The following is a 19803-nucleotide window of genomic DNA, read 5'->3' as shown; positions in this document are numbered from 1 at the left end:
AAGTTGTCCTCCATTTTTTTAGGCTTCAAGGAAAAAAAGACATCTAGTCCACTATAAGAATGAGCGAGTCCATGTTATGGGCACTAACATTTTTTTATTTTATGTAGATCACTGACAGAACACAACGTCACACTATTCAACAGGAATCATATAGCACATCAACAGCCGGAAATGAGAGAATTTGTTTTCTTTAAAACACAACAGTGGTACAATGGTGGGGATCTGGAGCGGTGGGCAAGGCACAAAAATCGAAGACACCACGAAATGCATCGATGTTATCTCGGAATACTTCCATTTTTTTTGCGTGTTGACTATAGCAAAAAGACATAAATTGACTTTTCAAGAAGAGATGTTTACTTCAATAAAAATTATGCACGATGAAGATCGCCACTAATGTCAGCGGAAACACCCACGAGGGGGTGGAAGAAAAACTGTGGAACATCTCCGTCTCTCAAGGAGAGGAGGGGGTGAAAATTAAAAATCCCTGTTAAAGGATCGTAGATTCTTTTGAAGGATCAAATATCAAATGCTACCCGCTCAAAAAAATGGGCGGTATTTATATAAAAGGCCAGAAGTGGAAGTTAAACTCCCTAAAAAATGACACTAAAATTGCTTAAGGAGAGGACTGAAGTGAGTTGACTAACCCCTTAAATTTAAGCATAATTAAACACTAACGGCGACCGTACAGTAACTAAAAACATGTGTTGACATCAAAGACTGCCGAAGGTCAACGGTGTCAAAAACAAAATACCATTCATTTTCCTTTTCACAGAAAACGAACCAATAGATGGCGCCACGAGACTTAGAACTCTATGAACAATAATTTTTAGTTAATATGATTTTGTTACTTTGTAGAGATCATGTTGTTTTTGTAGTGTTTACTGCTGTTAATATACATATGTTAACCATTCGAAGGAGTCTCTTATTGAGTTTGTGGTCACTGTCTTGAGTTTATTAGGGTACGTGCCGACCCGGGTAGAAGAACAAGGTAAGGAACTTATTATTTGATACCTGTTCTATTGAAGTAGATAAAGAAAATTGTTATCTTTTTTAACATGGCATCCCAGCCGGCACTATCGGTTCGTATTTTAATAAAATAAGAACTATTATTATAAATTTGATTTATAGTGTTATAAAAATAAATGGACACTGGAAATACTGTGAATAATAATAGCTCTAAAATGGCCACAAACATTGAGCTCCTTAAAAAGAAACGCACTACGTTAAGAACATCAGTTACTAAGCTAATTTCAAAGATAGAATCAGAAATTCAAAAAAACGAAATAACTGATGAAGAAACCGAAATTGATCTAATTATTGAACAATTAAATGATAAATTCGAGTCTCTCAAAACAGTTGATTCTGAATTAGAAAATCTGTTTAAACCTGAGGATTTAGATAAAGAATTAGAAACTGCTGAAGAATACCGTGAAAAGATAGTAACGTGGAGATTTAAAGCTAATAAATATTTGCGTAATTTGAATCAAAAGAAAAATATTCGGGAACCTCTCAATTTTCCCCAACATATAGCTCCTACTATTAATCGCGAAGTGGAAGTAGAAACGAAACCAGAAATGCTGAATATAAAATTACCGAAGATAGTAATCCCGAAATTTTCGGGAAATATAAGTGATTGGCTCACTTTCTGGAACTCTTTCGAAACATCGATACATAAGAACAAATCGTTAGATGATGTCAGTAAATTTAACTATTTAAAAGCTTATCTATGTGGAACAGCTTTAGAAACGATAGGAGGTTTTGCTATTTCCTCAGAAAATTATGTTAAAGCTATTGATTTGCTAGAACAGCGCTTCGGAAGAAAAGAAACATTGACTACAACCACATGAGTCAATTATTAGAAATTACCCCTTTAAAGCGTTCTGGTGATATAAATAATTTTCGGCAATTATTTGATAAAATACAAATCCATATAAGAAGTTTAGAATCGTTAGGTATTTCATCAGATACTTTTAGTACTTTATTATCCCCCGTAATACTTAAGTCAATCCCAAACGATTTAATATTTGAATTTAATAAAGAATTCGGAGAAAAATATTCTTTAACTGATTTGATTAATTTTTTGAATAAGCAGTTGATAGCTAAAGAAAAGACTGATTTAATGAGAGGGAAAGAAAAACAAAATTCGCCGCCGTATCCGAATATTAATTGGCGCCACAACCAAAGGGGGGAGCGGGAAGTGAAATATGATCGCGAAAGAAATCCTACTGCCAATGAATTATTTGTTTATGATTCTACTTCTAAAGCAAGGTCGTGTCCATTTTGCGGTGAGTTAAATTGTTCTGGTTTAAGTTGTGAATATGGAAAAAGTTTATCTTTAGATAAAAGAAAATCGATTTTATTAAAAAAGGGCATTTGTTTTAGATGTCTTGGGAAAAATCACATGAGCTCAATGTGCAGGGCAAAGGTTAAATGCTCTCATTGCAATAAAAGACACGTTGAAATTATGTGTTTTCAGGATAATAAATATTCAAAAATTGAAAAACCAGAAATAATAGAAAATACTACACTTTCGAATAATAACTGTTCGCGGGAAATTTATCTTCAAACTTTAATAGTATGCATTAAGGAAAATAATTTGAAACAGTTAATAAGGGTAATAATCGATCAAGGTAGTCAGAGATCGTATGTCACAAAATTTGTTGCGGGAAAAATGGGTTTAAAAGGGTTCGGGAAAGAATCCGTGAATCATGGATTATTCGGTGGAATTGAACATACTGAAATGCATCAAAAATATTGTCTAAACTTATCAAATGTTGATGGAAGCTATAATTGTGAGTTAGAGGTTTTAGATGAGAAAAAGATCTGTGCTTCCTTACCCAAAATGAATGATGCATATTGTTTAAACGAATTAAAAGATCTGGGTATTTTTATTAGTGATACGATGATTAATGATAGGTCCTGTTTATATGAAAGAGATTCTGGCGAGATTCATTTGCTCATTGGAGCTGACTACGCTGGAAAGATATTGACGGGAAAAGTAAAACACCTTAAGGGAGGTTTGGTTGCTGTACACACTTTGTTGGGGTGGACCGTAATGGGTAAATCTGAGGTAGAGGGAACATCTACAACTAGCTCAATGTTAGTATTGTCATTGCATGTAAATAATGCAAAAATTGAAGATCTCTGGAATTTAGATACCTTGGGTATTAAAGATAGTAGTGAAAAACGCTCTAAAACACAGACCCAAGAACTTGCTTTGAAACATTTCAGAGAAACGGTTAGTAGAGACAGTACGGGCAGATATACGGTTAATTTACCCTGGTTAGATGGTCATCCTCCTTTACCCGATTATAAAGAGTTGACTTATAAAAGACTAAAATACACAGTTAACACTCCATCGGGCGCGTTGATCTGACAGATACAGGCGTGTCAATATCTCTGCTTTTGTCCCCTAAAACATTTTCTTACGACCTTGACCTTATCAGTATCTGTCCATCTGGCCCCCTGCTACTTTGGAATGCAGTAGTGACCAGTTCGGTGTAGGAGTATTTCCTGTTTCTAAGCTTGCTTGAAATTTTGTATCTGTTAGATACACGCGCCCGATAACGTTTGTCTCGTGAAGCTACATGGAAGTATCGAGATTCCCTGAGCGTTTTTGATTTATCTTTTTCCTACGATGAGTGCTAAACGCTTTTTAGATTTGAAAAATCAGAAAAACCTAGAGCTAGTTCATAGTATTCTATTTAGTGATGGAAATAAGGAATTAAATGCTGAAGAATTTGATGAAAGTGATGCTGACGAAGAAGATATTTTAGAATCACGTGAAGTTGATTGTCATTTCAGTAAAAGTGTTTATAATGACTCAGAACTCGATGATGATGTTAATAATGATGATTTTTATGTAGGAAAGGACAATAATACTTAAATGGGCAAAACAGATAGGAAGAAAAAATTTGACTTAAATTTAGAATCGGATTCAATTATAATAATTGATTTGTCACTTTTATATTATGTATTATTTGTGCATAACTGTCCTTTTTATACTTTTTCAACAGTTTAACATGTTTAATTAAATGTTTTTTACAGCATTTAACTTTTGTAATAGCGTTTGTGATTAGTAAATAAAAATTATTATTGAAAATATTAAAAAATATATAAAAATTAAATAAAAATTAAAAATATACATAAAAAACTAATAAAAGGTCCGGGTGTAAAAGCCTGGACCTAAAAAGAGTAAAAATAGGAGATTTAAGGTAATACATATTAACAGAAAACACACAAAACAGAGATGTATCTGACAGATACATCGCGCCCGATGCCGTAAGTTTCGAGACGCGCCCGACGGAGTGTTAAATCCCTTAAATCAGCGAATCGGTTAAATGATTATCAAGAGGTTTTTAACCAATGGGAAAAAGAAGGTATAATAGAGCAAGTTAATGAGGGTAATGATTATTCTAAAAGCTTTGGAATACATTATTTGCCACATAGGGCAATTTTTAAAGATAATTCAACCACTAAAGTACGTCCTGTTTTTGACGGATCAGCTAAAACCAAAAACTCCGTATCAATAAATGAATGCATAGAAAAGGGCCCGAATCTCATAGAAATTATGCCAGTTGTATTAAATAGGTTTAGATGGGGAAAGATCGGAGTAATATCGGATGTCAAACAGGCATTTTTACAAATATCTCTTAACGAATCTGATAGGGATTGTTTACGATTCATGTGGTTGAAAGACGGAGATCCTCAAAAGATAATTACATATAGACATTGTAGAGTAGTATTCGGAATATCATGTAGCCCCTTCTTACTTGCGGCTGTTCTGAATCATGTATTAGATCAGGTAGAAGAGCCATTGAAAAGTCTTGCAGTGAAGATCAAAGACTCTATGTATGTTGATAATTGCATTTCAAGTGTAGACTCAGTATCAGAATTGGAACATTTTAGATCAGAATCTCAGAGAATTCTGAAAGCTGCTAAATTTGATTTACGTGGCTGGGAAAATAACAACCTACTTGAAATGAACGAATTTGTGCAAGATAATTCCAACTGTGAAAGGGAAGTGTCAGTATTAGGACTAAAATGGGACAAGCAAAATGACACTTTATCCTGTGAGTTGGTTAAAGAAGAAAACAATAGTGAACCAGTTACCAAGAGAAAAATCCTATCTATGGCACACCAGCTGTTCGATCCTATAGGGTTCACTTGTCCAATAACGTTGATCCCGAAACTTCTTCTACAAGAATGCTGGAAGATTGGGATTTCTTGGGATTCAAAATTGCCCGACGAAATAATTAAAAGATTCGAAAAATGGAAAGAAGAATTAAAAGAATTGAGCAACTTCAAAATTCCTCGTAGACTTTCAAGCTTAAATCTTTATAAATCAAGCTTAACACTTCACACCTTTTGTGACGCTTCCATGGTGGCATATTCGACTTGCATCTTTTTGAGGACTTGGATAGATTAAAGCTAACTGACAAGACGGAAATAAACAAAAGACTTGCGTATAGAAGAAGACTGATGACAGATTTACGAGCAAGATTCCGTAGTGAATATCTGAGTCAGCTACATCATAGACTGATAGTTCGAAAACCAACATACCATCCTAAAGTTGGAGATATCATATTGATTTGGAATGATAATCTCAAAAGAATACATTGGCCCTTGGGAAAAATACTTTCAGTTTACACAAGTAAAGATGGACTGATCAGAAGAGCCAAAGTTAAGACCAAATCCGGAATTCTGATCAGACCAATTCAAAATCTCTGCCCATTAGAACTGGACGAGGACAATCTCAACAGCGAAGATCAGCTGCCAGAGACTTCCAAAGATGAGCCAGAAAGAACATCATCGGACATTCCTGATTCAGTTCCTACTACTACCAGAGTTGGACGTGTTGTTCGCCCACCATCCAGATTTGGACAATGAAGTATTGAGATTCGGTTCAACATGCTCCGAAACTCAAAAAGGGGAGTGTCAAAAACAAAATACCATTCATTTTCCTTTTCACAGAAAACGAACCAATAGATGGCGCCACGAGACTTAGAACTCTATGAACAATAATTTTTAGTTAGTATGATTTTGTTACTTTGTAGAGATCATGTTGTTTTTGTAGTGTTTACTGCTGTTAATATACATATGTTAACCATTCGAAGGAGTCTCTTATTGAGTTTGTGGTCACTGTCTTGAGTTTATTAGGGTACGTGCCGACCCGGGTAGAAGAACAAGGTAAGGAACTTATTATTTGATACCTGTTCTATTGAAGTAGATAAAGAAAATTGTTATCTTTTTTAACAAACGGCGTGAAGGTCGGCAGACCGTGAGGCACAGTAGAGGGTTCAGGGGTGTCGGCCTAATTTCTAGGTCACAATCCCAACAGAAAAATTAAGATTTGGTGACTCAATGTCACAACTATTTCAATAGAAATAAAAAAAGTGCGGCACTTGAAAAAAACGTGGGTGCATTGAGAAAGTTAAAACCGGATTTCACCGTGAAAAAATTAAAACAAAAAATAAATGTTCTCAGAACTAACTTTAACAGAGAGTTCAAGGCCATCGAGAGTAAAAAAAATTTCAGGGACGTCTACGGATGACATCTCTGAACCCTCACTTTGGTATTTCAATGAAATATACTTCATAAAAGACCAATTGGAAATCGCACAGACTGATACTTCGGAGGTAAGAATTTTATTTTATTTTTACAGTAGATATTCATATTTATTTTATATTACGAGTAATGTTATTACTTATTCATCTACATTACACAAGGCACTTGCTTTGCCACGGAACTGACCCAGACGTGTTGAAAAATTCGCAGAAGTCATCCCTTATTCTTTTTGCCCCTACTGTAGAATTGCCTTTGGTTCTTTGAAGTTGTACCATCTGTACAATGTCTTGTCTCCATGACCCAGGTTCCACAGCACCAGTCCGGACATCGTATCTGTCAATATCCTGAGGTTGCAAATACTTGGTTCTGTTTTTTGAGCATAAATAGTTGTGCAAATGGCAACTTGCCATTACGATTTTTCTAGCTTTCATTGGTTCAAATTTAATGGTGTTTTGAAGTATTTTGAATTTCTTCGTTAATATACCAAAAGCATTTTCAACGACTCTTCTGGATCGTGAGAGTCTATAGTTGAAAATCCTTTTCTCATTCGTCAAAGCAGCTCTGTTGTAGGGCTTCATGAATTCAGGGAGAAGTTGGAAAGCTTCATCTCCAACGAAGATGTACGGAAATTGCTTATTAGGAGTGCCTGGTAACTCTCGAGGATCAGGCATGTTAAGCTGGTTCTCAGACAACTTGTGCCGAAACAAAGTGTTCTTCAACACACCACCATCTGACACTCGGCCATTTGCTCCGACATCGACCATCAGAAATTTATAATTTGCATCAACAATAGCCATAAGCACGATGCTGAAAAAACCTTTGTAATTAAAATAGTAGGATCCAGAATGGGGAGGTTTTTGGATTGATACGTGTTTGCCGTCAGTGCTCCCGACGCAGTTGGGGAAATTCCATTGTTCTTCGAATTCCTGTGCAACCCTTTTCCATCCATCCGTCGTTTTTGGGACCTAGATGAGAAACAAAAAACGAAACTAGCATTATTTAACATTGTATAAATAGTATAACACTGTAAATAGGTAGTTACTTATTAAATTTCTGTTGTGCTTAAACTCGTAAACTTTCGTTCATTGTATTTTATTTTTTGTTACAGGAACCATCGATTCCTCATGAAGACTCGCAATCACAAGTCAACTCGGAAAGTGTCGAATCCCCTTCTGACGTGGTTACACCCCGAACTCCCAAAAGAGCTATCACGAGTAAAAAAAGGAAAGGTGTCCCAGACAGCACTGATCAATTAGTGGGACTAGCGACTGAATACTTTAAGCGACCTGAGACTGAAGAAGATATTGTCGCTAGGGGGTGGGCTATGAAATTGAAAAAGTTAGCTCCAGACCAACGACGCTTCGCAGAGAAAATCATAAATGACGCGCTTTTTGAAGCAGAAATGGGCACCTTGACAAGGGAAGGAGTGCGTTGTGAAACGTTCCCTCGTTGGTCAGCCACGTCACCTGCGTCGTCATGTTCTTCAGTAAATAGTTGACAAACGTACCCCCACTCAGTGCCGTCACAGCACACTTCAGCAGAAAGCCTATCATACCAACGGCAACACCATACAACGTCTCATGAAGATAATGCTGCTACGTTCTTCTCCTCATTTAGTTCAATGTGAACTTGTTCCCCTAATGTTTTCAGTTCAGTACTAATGTTCATAAATTGGGAAATATCTGTATTAATTATTTGTAAATTGTAATTCTTTCCTTTCTTCCTTAAAATATAAAGAGATTTACTTGGCTATAATTACTAACCTGAATGTTTTCCTTCAATTCCTTGATCATTGCAGAGCAAGTTTCCATTATGATGAGTTGCAGAGTCTGTGGAGCAATGGCGCACGTGAATTTGAGATCTTCTAAATCCATGCCAGACGACAGGTACCTCAATGTGATAGACAATCTCTGACTTGCAGGAATCGCTTCACGCATCTTTGTATCTTTCTTCTCAATGTCAGGGCGGAGTAAATCCAGTAGATGATCAAAACTTTCTTGGTCCATTCTCAAAAAGTTCCTGTAGTCCTCTGGTTCTGAATCACTTAGGAAGTTTAGGAGATGTTCATGAGTGAAGTAGTTTCTCAGTTTGTACCACTCCTTGGACCACCGTCGTTTTTTCTTTTCCTTCTTTTTCCGCTTCACGGCAACCAATGTTGCGATTAGGAAGCCCAAATCTGCATTCGACACCATTGTATTCGAAAAAGCAATTAAAAAAGATTTATTATTTATTAAGAATTATTTTTAATCGAAAAAGCAAAAGCACGATCGCAACACACTCCGTTCTGCTTCCACTTCTCGGCTTCGACTGATGAGAGAGTTTTGATCAAAAGATTGAAGGGTTGATTGAAGCACGCTTGAAGCTCCCATCAATCGGAGGGTCAAGCATTTGATCAAGCGGCTTGATAGTGTAGGGGCAGCTTTAAATCGTTGTCTTGCAGCCATCTACAATATCTAAACTTAACAAGTAGGCTAATTATCTAATGTTATAATTAATTAAGGGCAAGCATATATTGCAAAAAACCTTAAGAATAAAAAAGTAACTTACTTGTAACTACGAAAATGTGTAATTTCTATAAGACACAATCGTTTTCGGTGCACGTGTCTTTATCAATAAATTTTCATGTAGAAGTAAATCTGCAAGAAATCTGGCGCCATCTCTAACATAAATTTCTAAACAAAAGCACTCTAAAATTTCAATAAAACTCTGAAATCTTGCATAAAAAGTGGGTTTTCAAATTTTGCCTATTGTTCATGCATTCGGCCAATGGTGCATTAACGCACCATTAATTTTGACTTAAAAATTTTTTATGATAGTTGATTTTTTTAAATTTTATTTTCAGAACTTATAAATTTAACCCAATCTTCAGAACCTTTAAAAACAGCTGAAAAATATTCGCTACAATGTTAATTAAAAAATACTTATTAAAATGGTGCGTTAACGCACCATTGGCCGAAAATGGGTTACGGTATTTGTTTTATTTTCGTAGTTTTCTTCCGTGGAAACATGTTCTACCTTATGATTTGGATTATCTGGGCATAATAATTCAAAATGTTTATTTTTACAAAGAGAACATCTAACATGCTTCGACCTACAATTGTTAGCTCTGTCCTTTTTTTAAACAAACAAAACAAGCATTAGTTTTCTTAATTATATCTTAGTTTCTAAAGACATAGAAGCTGTTTCTTTACAACTCTCTGATGCATGCGACTTATCACAAAAAATACATCCATAATATTCTACTCTTTGGACTTAATATGTTCAGTAAAATTTACTATCTGCAGTAAATAACTCATACGAAGTAGGAACTGAATACTTATTTTTATACTTATCTAAATTATTTCTCTTGGACACGTATTTATCAGATGAAAATTCTTTTGAGAGTTTTAGTTTTGATTCAGTCTCTACTTCAATTCTTTAAGAAATCTATTATTAAGTCTAAATCAGACTTACCCTTTTTTTTCAAACTGATTTTTCTGTCATTCGTAAGCTATTAATGAATCCAGTGGTATTGCTGATTCAACTAATTGATACAAAAAATCTGAATACTTATCTTGTGTAAGTCCAAGGACTTGTAGGGCTCTTAATTTTCCTTGTAGCTCATCGTATAGGACTCATAAGTCAGTTTTTGTTTTGTCAGCAGTGACCAACTTTAATAAGTCTTTGATATAAATCTGGATTAATACACTTTCGTTGCCAAACCTCTCCTTTAAATATTCCACGGCTTGCGTAAAATGTTCGGCTGTAAGGGGGAAAGTTTCTAATATTCTTCTTCGTTTTGACGACGCAGTGGCTTGCGGTACATAGGAGAACTTGTCTCTATCATCCATTCTTTCAAACTGATTTCAGAAAGATTGCCAATTCCTTGGATCACCATCAAACTTAAATAATTCCAATTCTGGTAACTTATAGCTGTTCGTAGTGGCACTCCCTTCTGAAACGTTATTAACGGCATTGTTTACTAATTTGTCCTTGGCCGCTAAAACCTTATTTGTTTTAACTTTCAGAGCTGAAAACTTTTCGTAATAATCCTCAGAAGATTCGTCTTCCGTAGTATAATCTCTGCATGAGTTTCAAATGTTCGTCTTCTGATTGTCGTAATAGACGATTTTTATCCGTAATCCGTTCCAAGTAAATTTCAAGTTCTAAAAAATCTGGATCGGTGTCTGCCATGAGAGCTTCCAACTTATTTTCAGTTCTCGTAAAAGATGTTCGTAATGCTGTACGTGCCTGTTTAGAAGCCTCCATCTTAGCTTATGAACTTAATGCGTAGTTGTTTCGCAGGCGTCGTACGTAGTGCTTTCGTTTTTACATTAATTCGTAATGTATCATCCCGGCAGGGATGCCATTAAATGTGACTGTTTAAGAGGTCCAGGATAATACCAGCACTAATTAATAACATAGTTTATTAGCAAAACAACATTAACAAAGGTATACAATTAACAAGCAATCAAACAAACCATCTTAATCCGGATCTCGTACTTAAAGCCAACTATTATAGAAGTATTTGGGGGAGGTTATCCAATGGAAGCGCGCATGCGCTAACGTCAAAGTTTCAGTTCGGATTTTAACTTACCACAAACTTCCTTAATAATCGCCAGCAACTACTTGTGATGCCAAAAGTGTTCTCAATGAACCTTCTTGCTCGGCATAGTCTATAGTTTAAGACCTCTTGGTCTATACTCAAATTTTGCCCTGAGTACGGCCTCATTTTATTCTTTTTGAGTGGGAAGGCTTCATCTGCTACAAAGACAAGAGGCAATGTTTCATTTCCCTGGGGAAGGCGTCTGTCCCTGGGCAGATTAAGACCTCCTGCTGCCTAGAGTTTTCCCAACTGGGACTCTGAAAATATGGTTGAGTCCCCTTGCTTTCCATAAGCACCTATGTTCACGAATGTGTAACGTGGAGCCACGTGCTGCCAAGAGCACTATACTATAAGTTTCCTTGTAATTGAAGTAGAAAGAGCCCACTGTTCCCGGAAGCTTGTATGACAACGTGTTTGCCATCAATTGCCCCGACACAATTAGGAAAGTTGGTAACATCCAAAAAGGTAGATGCCTTTTGCTCCCACGTTTGTTCATTTGATTTTCTCAAGTAAATAGTCGGTCATTCCATGTCAGTTCATCCAGCCATGGCACCCACCGTCTCAGATTTTGATGAAAATTTGTACACTTATAGAGTTTTTTGTGCTGATTTCAAAAATATCAATTATATTTAAATCGGTTAATGGGTTTAAAAGTTATAAGAATTTATATTTTTGCCAAAATGGCTCATTTGCCGCCATTTTGATTCATACATCAAAGGCTATTAATGATTGTAACTCATCTTATATTTGTCATAGAGCAATAATTTTTTTTATTATTTTGTTCAGAATAAAGTAATCTGTCATATAAACACTTTTTTTTGCAAATAAGTATCTTACTTATTTAGTAAATGGGTCTGTTTTGCAGTTTTTTGATCAGCGGAGTTGAGTAACTTCAGGAGATTATTTCTGGCAACTCGCCCACTTCAATTTCAAAAATATTTTATTCAAAGATAGTTGAAAGTGCAAACTAACATCTGATACAAAAATTTTGATGGGCCGTTCACTCACTTTTTAAAAAAAATATTTTTTTCTTTTGAATCATTATGCGTTAAAAGTACTCATAGTTTGATGATTTATAGTCCTTAATTATAACTAGAGTATAATAAAATGATATAAAAAAATGTGAATGGTCGAAAAATATGTAAAATAAAGTAATCATTTATTAAATTATTTTTTTCTTCTTTCTTTGAGCCCTCCCCCCCCCCCCCTCAAAAAAGAAAAGAAGAAAGGAAAAAATTTGAGACTGAGCAAGACAAACACAATTTCTGGCCAGGAATTGCTGAAATTTGCAATTTAGCTCTGTATGTTTTAGCCTGATCTACACTTATGACATGAAGGGAGACTTTCTTGGTCTTATTGGAAGGAGAATTAAATAAGTCACAATTTTTTTTTCATTTTCTTATATAGGGTGACCTGGGATAATTCCTGATCAAAAAATGCAAACATCTATTTTGCGAAAAAACTATTCAAGATAGAATTTCAATATTTACTGGAAGTTTAAGACTATATGAGATGAGTCCTATGCTACCTTCTTTTGTTGGAAAATCTAATTAGAATTTAAAAGATTTTAAATTCTTAGTGATCAGAAATTACACCTTCTCTTGATCATTTCTGGGGTAATTCCTGATCACTTCTGGGGTAATTACTGATCACCAGTTTTTATAGTAAAGGGGTTGTTTAAAAATAATTATTCAATGGTAATTAACAAATAAGACATCAAGATCAAACAAATAAACCAAAGAGATGTTTAAGCAAAGAATAAAGATTAACACTTTAAATTTTCCAAAAATCGTTGCATCCTGCCATACATTTTAGGCAAGCAGCCAACTCATTCTCATGTTCTGTTGGAATATAAGAAAGAGTTCCCACATAAGTTACTTTTGCTGGATTTTTTAACTTCATTAAGTGAGAGTGTAAAGTTAAGTAAGGTATGTCAACAGCTCTGACAGTAGCTCTCACACTGAAATTTCATTTTCAATCATTAAAAGAAATTCACTAATTTTGCTCTCTAGAAGCTTAGTATCTTTTTTAGTGTTATAATTTCTCACCATATTTATATTAGGCAAATTTATAAACTTAAAAATTATTCTAACAATGTACACACATAAAATTAAGATAGAAGCAAGGTAAGGCAAACCAGAAATGGGGCAAATCAGAACACATTTGTCTTGTATACAGTTAATAAACAAATTTTGTGATTACAGTTAAAATATATTTTAATGGTTGTTCCACTTAATAAATATGAACTGCCATTTAAGAAAAGACAATTAGCTATTTTTAATACTATTTATAAAAAGAAATGACAATGATTAGGAATTACCCCAGTGATCAATAATTACCCCATGGGGGCAACATTTGATATAGTTTCCTATAATTAATTATAATGCTTACAGTAGATGTGTAACAATTAAACAAAAACTTACACTATTTTTATATCAAAGAAAAAGAAAGTAACTCAAAATATTTATTATTAAGAGAAGGAGGGGATCTTTGCAGAAATGTGCACATTTTGAAACCCATCTTTAAAATGGAAAATACAGAAAGCAGTTTAAAAGATACTTATTTTGTTAGATTAAACAAAAAACTATAATTAAGTAAATGTAGTTATACTTCAGTAAAATGTACAAGCATTCTTGTCCATGTCTCAAATTTAAAAAAAAAATTTTTTTTTTTAAATAAAACTTAGGTGATCATTATTTACCCCAGAAACAGAGTGATTGTGAATTATCCCTGGTCACCCTATATATTTTATACTGATAAAGGAGATACTCCTTATGTATGAGGCATATAGTTGAACTTTCCTTAAAATCTAAATTGCTCCTAAATGAAATAAGTTATATATTCTCTGAAGAAAGTTCTAAAATCTTCTGTGAGTTTAAACTGCACTTAAAATCTTTCAAAGTTAATCCAATACTATATAATACTTGGGTTTTCATAATAAAACTCTTTAAGTATCAAATTGATACATTTAAAACTTTTGAAAACTTATTTATTTCTGTTCTGTTCTAAATAAATGGAAGAAATACAATTTTACTGATTGGAAAGAAAATAAATTTTACATGACACTCAATTCTGATTGGAGCAAACAGAAATGTTCTGGCAGATGATACATTCTGATTAGTCAAATTTCTTTTTTTGGGAAGGTAGAGATGGAATGTGTCAATAGTTTTCAGTATTTTTTTTTCTATTCAAAAGTTTTTTTTTTAAAAAATTGGATGTATATAATTAGAATAAAAGTTTTTGAGAATAAAAAGGGCCTGCAGGTATTAGTGATGAAATAAGAGCATGCAAATTATCTTATATAGTTAGTGATATAAAATCATTTCATTTCAATATAATTATAATAAATAGTTTAACTTTATCAGTGTTTCAAATGAAATTTTGTAGGGGTATCACATTACCATAACAATCATTGTGACAAATAAAAGGATAAAATTAACTTCAAATATTCATAATTTGGTCTTACATTTAATTACATTTTAGAATCAAACAAAATGTTTGAATTAAATTAAAGTGTACAATGATTTTCTCCTTCCATAAAGATCAAAGTTAGTTCAATTAAAAAAAAAAAAAAAAATTATGGCTGCTTTTTATTATTTGGCACTGCCCTCTACTCTTTCAGAGAAACTTTTATTTATATTTTTTTTAGATTCTGATCCCTCTCATTTACCAAAGCTATATGATTCTGGATAAATTTATTTGCAAAAAAGGTGAAATTTTGTTCATTCTAAAATTTTGTCTTTCTTTTCTTTTTTGAGGGCTCAAAGAAAGAAGAAAGAAAAAAAATTTAATAAATGATTACTTTATTTTACATATTTTTCTACCATTCACATTTTTTTTATATCATTTTATTATACTCTAGTTATAATTAAGGACTATAAATCATCAAACTACGAGTACTTTTAGCGCATAATGATTCATAAGAAAAAAATAATTTTTTTAAAAAGTGAGTGAACGGCCCATCAAAATTTTTATATCAGATGTTAGTTTGCACTTTCAACTATCTATGAATAAAATATTTTTGAAATTGAAGGGGGCGAGTTGCCAGAAATAATCTCCTGAAGTTACTCAACTCCGTTGATCAAAAAACTGCAAAACAGACCCATTTACTAAATAAGTAAGATACTTATTTGCAAAAAAAAGTGTTTATATGACAGGTTACTTTATTCTGAACAAAATAATAAAAAAATTATTGCTCTATCACAAATATAAGGTGAGTTACAATTATTAATAGCATTTGATGTATGAATCAAAATGGTGGCAAATGTGCCATTTTGGCAAAAATACAAATGCTTATAACTTTTAAACCCCTTAACAGATTTAAATATAATTGATATTTTTGAAATCAGCACAAAAAATTCTATAAGTGTACAAATTTTCATCAAAATCTGAGACGGTGGGTGCCATTTTTGTAAAATCCTGTATGATTTGACATGGAATGACCCAGGAGTCAGGCAATCCCAAATGCTTTCACAAGTTTCATTAATGATTACAGCAACTGTGGATAAACCAATCCTGTGATTGAAGGCCATGCTCGTCATGGAATCTCCACTTAACAAGTTTCTGAAAAATAAAAGATTGCGTAGAATTAATTTATATGCATTACATTACTTGTTAATGAAAAAAGTTAGCTTAAAAATATAGCAAAAAAAATTATACTAGTAGGGAAGAGGACATTATTACAAATTTATCAAAAAAACCATATTTAGTATAGTTTTTAACACGTAGGATATTTTCTTAATAATTTGAGCAATTACCTACCTGCATTCTGGTTTAGATATGAAATAGCAAAGTTGTTGAGTTTTCTCGTAATATTTTAAAAAAAAAAATTCTTTTTGGTATCCTCTATTATAACACAGGGCAGCCAATGTTACAAGCTGTGAAGCTAGTGAGGACAAACCTGATTACTTATTAAACAGACATTTATTTCAACTCGGGTATATCTAAAGCCAAATTGAAATCTAAGCCTTATTGCAGAATGTATATTGGCGTATTTTTATAGAAATTGTAATTTGTAAGCATTTCACTATGCTAAAAAGGATATTTTGACAGCTAGTCGATACATTTGTAAATCATTACTCTATTTAATTTCCTTGAAAGTACTACCAACTTTAATTTGAATAACCATAGTTTCAACTTGAAAGATAAAATTGTCCGAATGAACAACAGATGTTTATTAATAAAAAGGATAACTAGCAAAATTTTTTGATCACATATCTTATTCTATTTTTTTTTTGATATTTTAGTTTCAATAGTACTCTAATCTTGCCCTTAATTATTAGTATTATTTAGTTTGTGAATGAAGTTTGCAATTTTAGAAGAATTAACAAATAGAAATATACAAAACCAATACTATTTAAAAAAAATTAAAATAAAAAAGTTTTTTAAAGAAGAGAAATTAACTTTATTAATTGCCGTTGGTATAGAGAAATACACTCTGTTTATTAAATTTTAAAATACCTGAATAAAAAATATAAAATTTAAATTAAAACTCATATTTCTCTACTTTTTAACTGATTTTTTTCATACATGCAGTAGTATAATACTTTTATTGTTCTTTTCAAACATGATTTTTAAATAAATTTCTACCTCACACAAGAGGAGTATCTGCAATATTTTCAATACATTAAACATTCTCAAAAACGCACTATATGTCATTGTGAATAATTGGTTATTAGTAATAACCAGTCAATATTTATAGGCAGGGCCGTCTTAATAGCATGAAAGACCCCTGGGCACGTAAATGGTTTAGGCCCCTTTAAAATGTCATACTGCTTAAGATCGGGTATTAAATTTCACAAACATTAAGTGTAAAATTAAACATTTTTATAACATGCAATAGTTTTGACAAATTTGAACACGTTTTGAATTCTCTGAAAATTTAATACACATAAAATTTAGCATTTTTAAGATTAATTTGAGATGGTAACCAGCCGTAATCGCAATAACTAAATGAACAAATATAAAGATATAACCCCCTTGGCAAAATAAAAACCTTCAATAATTATTTCAAACAAATTTTCCGAACTTTTTTATTCTCAAATTCTTTGATTATTTCCTCAAATTCGATAGTCATTAGCACGTCACTTTCAATGCACATCAGACATAGTCAGTTCAAGCGTTGCTATCCAATAGAACTGCGTAATTGATTTTTTTTATCAATTTAAGCTGTGAAAACGACCGTTCTCCGGTACAATTTGTGATCATCATGAACAAAATAATTCTTAATGCTATTTCAATGCTGGAAAATAGATGCAGTAGTTTGACCTATAAACCGACTTTTAACCAAGTGCCTGATGCAGTATAGCCATTTCTGGCTCTTGTGCCAATAAAACCCAACAATGCTGGGAAATATAGATTTTAAGCTTCCAGAAACAATTGCTTCATATAATGGGGGAAGTTCAAAACTATTTTCTTCTGAATTTAAAAAATGCTTAAAATGGATGCATTCATTTAATATGTCATCGTAATCTAAATCATTCTTGTACGTATTTACTAGATTTTTGCATTAATCACTCAGTTCATTGAATTCAATGTCCATTAAATTGCTTAGAGTGAAAATTTTCCCCTATATTTTCCTACGCTTATCTACGTTTACTGATATCAGTTATTAACGAGTCTAAAGAAGGTAGAAATGCCTCCACTTTAAACTTATCACTTCCACTGAATTTCCTTTTCCGGACCAACATGCGTATACTTCGCGTTCTGTCTCGTTTAGCTAAATAATCACAATTTGGCATTTTATTTCTGGCTCTTGATTCATGATCACTAAATTTCTCTCTGAGATCAAAAAATATGTACTTTTAAGGAATCAAAAAGTTTAGAAGCTGTACTCAAATTCATTTCAGGTGATTGTAAAAATATGTAGTTTTATTCACCCTTTCAAGAATATCACTCCATAAGATAGTAAAAAAAAAAAAAAATTCTAATGTGCTTTTTTTTTTGCAAAGTTTATAAGCTTCGTACTTGCTTCTTTTTCAGTGTCATTTGCTAATAAATAGAGAGCCTGATAGATAAATAGAGAGAATGAACAGCGATTCTTACCTCAGAGTAATACAGTCTTTCAGGTGCTGAGATTGCTTCTCTATAGTTTGTATCAATCCTTGTTACAAAAGGACCAATAAGTGTGAGCAAACGGTCGAAAATTGCTGGTCTCTTTCTAAAATATGTAAAGAAGCTGTCCAGGTCATTTAATCGCATATGAAGCTTTTCAACTTCTTTACTTTTTCATCATCTAGAGAAGAAATTAAAATACTCCACTTGGGAGTTGATAATGCGAAAAAAGTATACAATCTCTGCACAAAATCAAAATATTTGACACATTGCACAGAGCTCTCAGCTGCCTTAACTCCTACCGGCTATAGGCAGCAATTTATTTTACTCGATGTTAACAGATGATCCAGCTAATTAGCGCATGCGTGCGAGTAACTGTGAAGGACGTTGGTCTCCGAGTTCGAGCCCTTGCAATAGTGTGCGGATGCGAGATGATTCGCTTTCAGAGTGAGAATCAATTAAGCGTTTTTTTAAAAGCCTTGTAAGGGGAATCCTGGGGTGTACTAACTAGAATATCGCTAACGGAAGTTAATACATCGGCGTCTAGTGCCGCTACCACGTGATTAAATTTAGTTTCTTCAACAGTTATTTTTGCAAGATTAAACTGCACTTTTAATCTAATAAACCAAAGCGTAGTATTGGATTTCCAAAATGGAGGTGGTTTAACACTAACATGCGAAATTTGCGCTTCGGCGGTGGATGTAGGAGGAGTCGTAGCCATAATGGGGCAAATATAATATAATCAAGAATAAAACAGATATTATAATATTATAATTTGATTTAGCTCAAATTTTAAAAAATTGACCAGTTTTTACCGAGTTATATTGATTTTAGAAAAAGTATTCTAGTTTTAATTTGGTTTTGATTTTAACCAAGTTATATAAAATTTAAACAAGTAATGAAATTTTAATTAAATTAGTTCAATTTTTAACCTAGTTTTAGGCGCGGTATAGCCAAATCGTGGCTCTTGCGCCAAAAATTCACATCACATCACATCATAGCCATTTTTTCCAACTTAAAAGGTTTTCTTCGTTCAAAGAATGTCAGAATATTTTAAAGTCCAAATGGTTCGAAATATTTTTCTAAGTTCACACAACTTAAGATTTGATTCTAAGTAGTGACAGTCTGAAAATTCTGGAAATCTTAAAGCAATTTGAAAATTATGCAAAGTACAAACTGCTTCAGAATTTTTAAGAGTACCAAAAACATTAAAAGTATCAACAAAAAATTAAATCAAAACAAATAAAAAAAAATTCTAGGTACAAATAACTTTAGATTTTTTCAAAATACCATCAGTTTCATAATTTCTCAAAGTACATACAATTCAAAAAAAATTTCAAAAATCGAAACAATTTGAAAAATTTTCCTAGATTAAGCATCTATGACACGTTATACACCCATTTTTTCTAATATCAAAAATTGTGTTACATTCAAACATTTTTGGAATATTTCTGAGAAAAAAATATTTTAAAGTTTTTCGAAGTCAAAGCAATTTGAAATTATTCAAAGTGCAAACAACTTCATTATAATTTTAGGTAAAGAAATTTTTTAAATGTTTTAACTTAAAACAATTTTAAAAAAAATTTCAAGTACCGACA

The 19803-nt window shown here is 32.9% G+C and overlaps 1 protein-coding gene across 1 annotated transcript; it reads left to right on the top strand.

Annotated features, from left to right (window-relative positions):
* Nucleotides 1-4570: 4570 nt before the first annotated feature.
* LOC147802987 (uncharacterized) lies at nt 4571-5889 on the top strand. The gene is made up of 2 exons (XM_087152808.1): nt 4571-5072; nt 5645-5889. Exons 1-2 carry the CDS (start codon nt 4571-4573, stop codon nt 5887-5889), a joined length of 747 nt encoding a protein of 248 aa, XP_087008934.1.
* Nucleotides 5890-19803: the final 13914 nt, after the last annotated feature.

This window comes from Parasteatoda tepidariorum, chromosome 10 (genome assembly GCF_982258835.1).
Source record: "Parasteatoda tepidariorum strain Cologne lab strain chromosome 10, Ptep-v5.0, whole genome shotgun sequence".
Lineage (NCBI taxonomy): Eukaryota > Metazoa > Arthropoda > Arachnida > Araneae > Theridiidae > Parasteatoda > Parasteatoda tepidariorum.
This window is presented reverse-complemented; position numbering and strand designations above follow the sequence as displayed.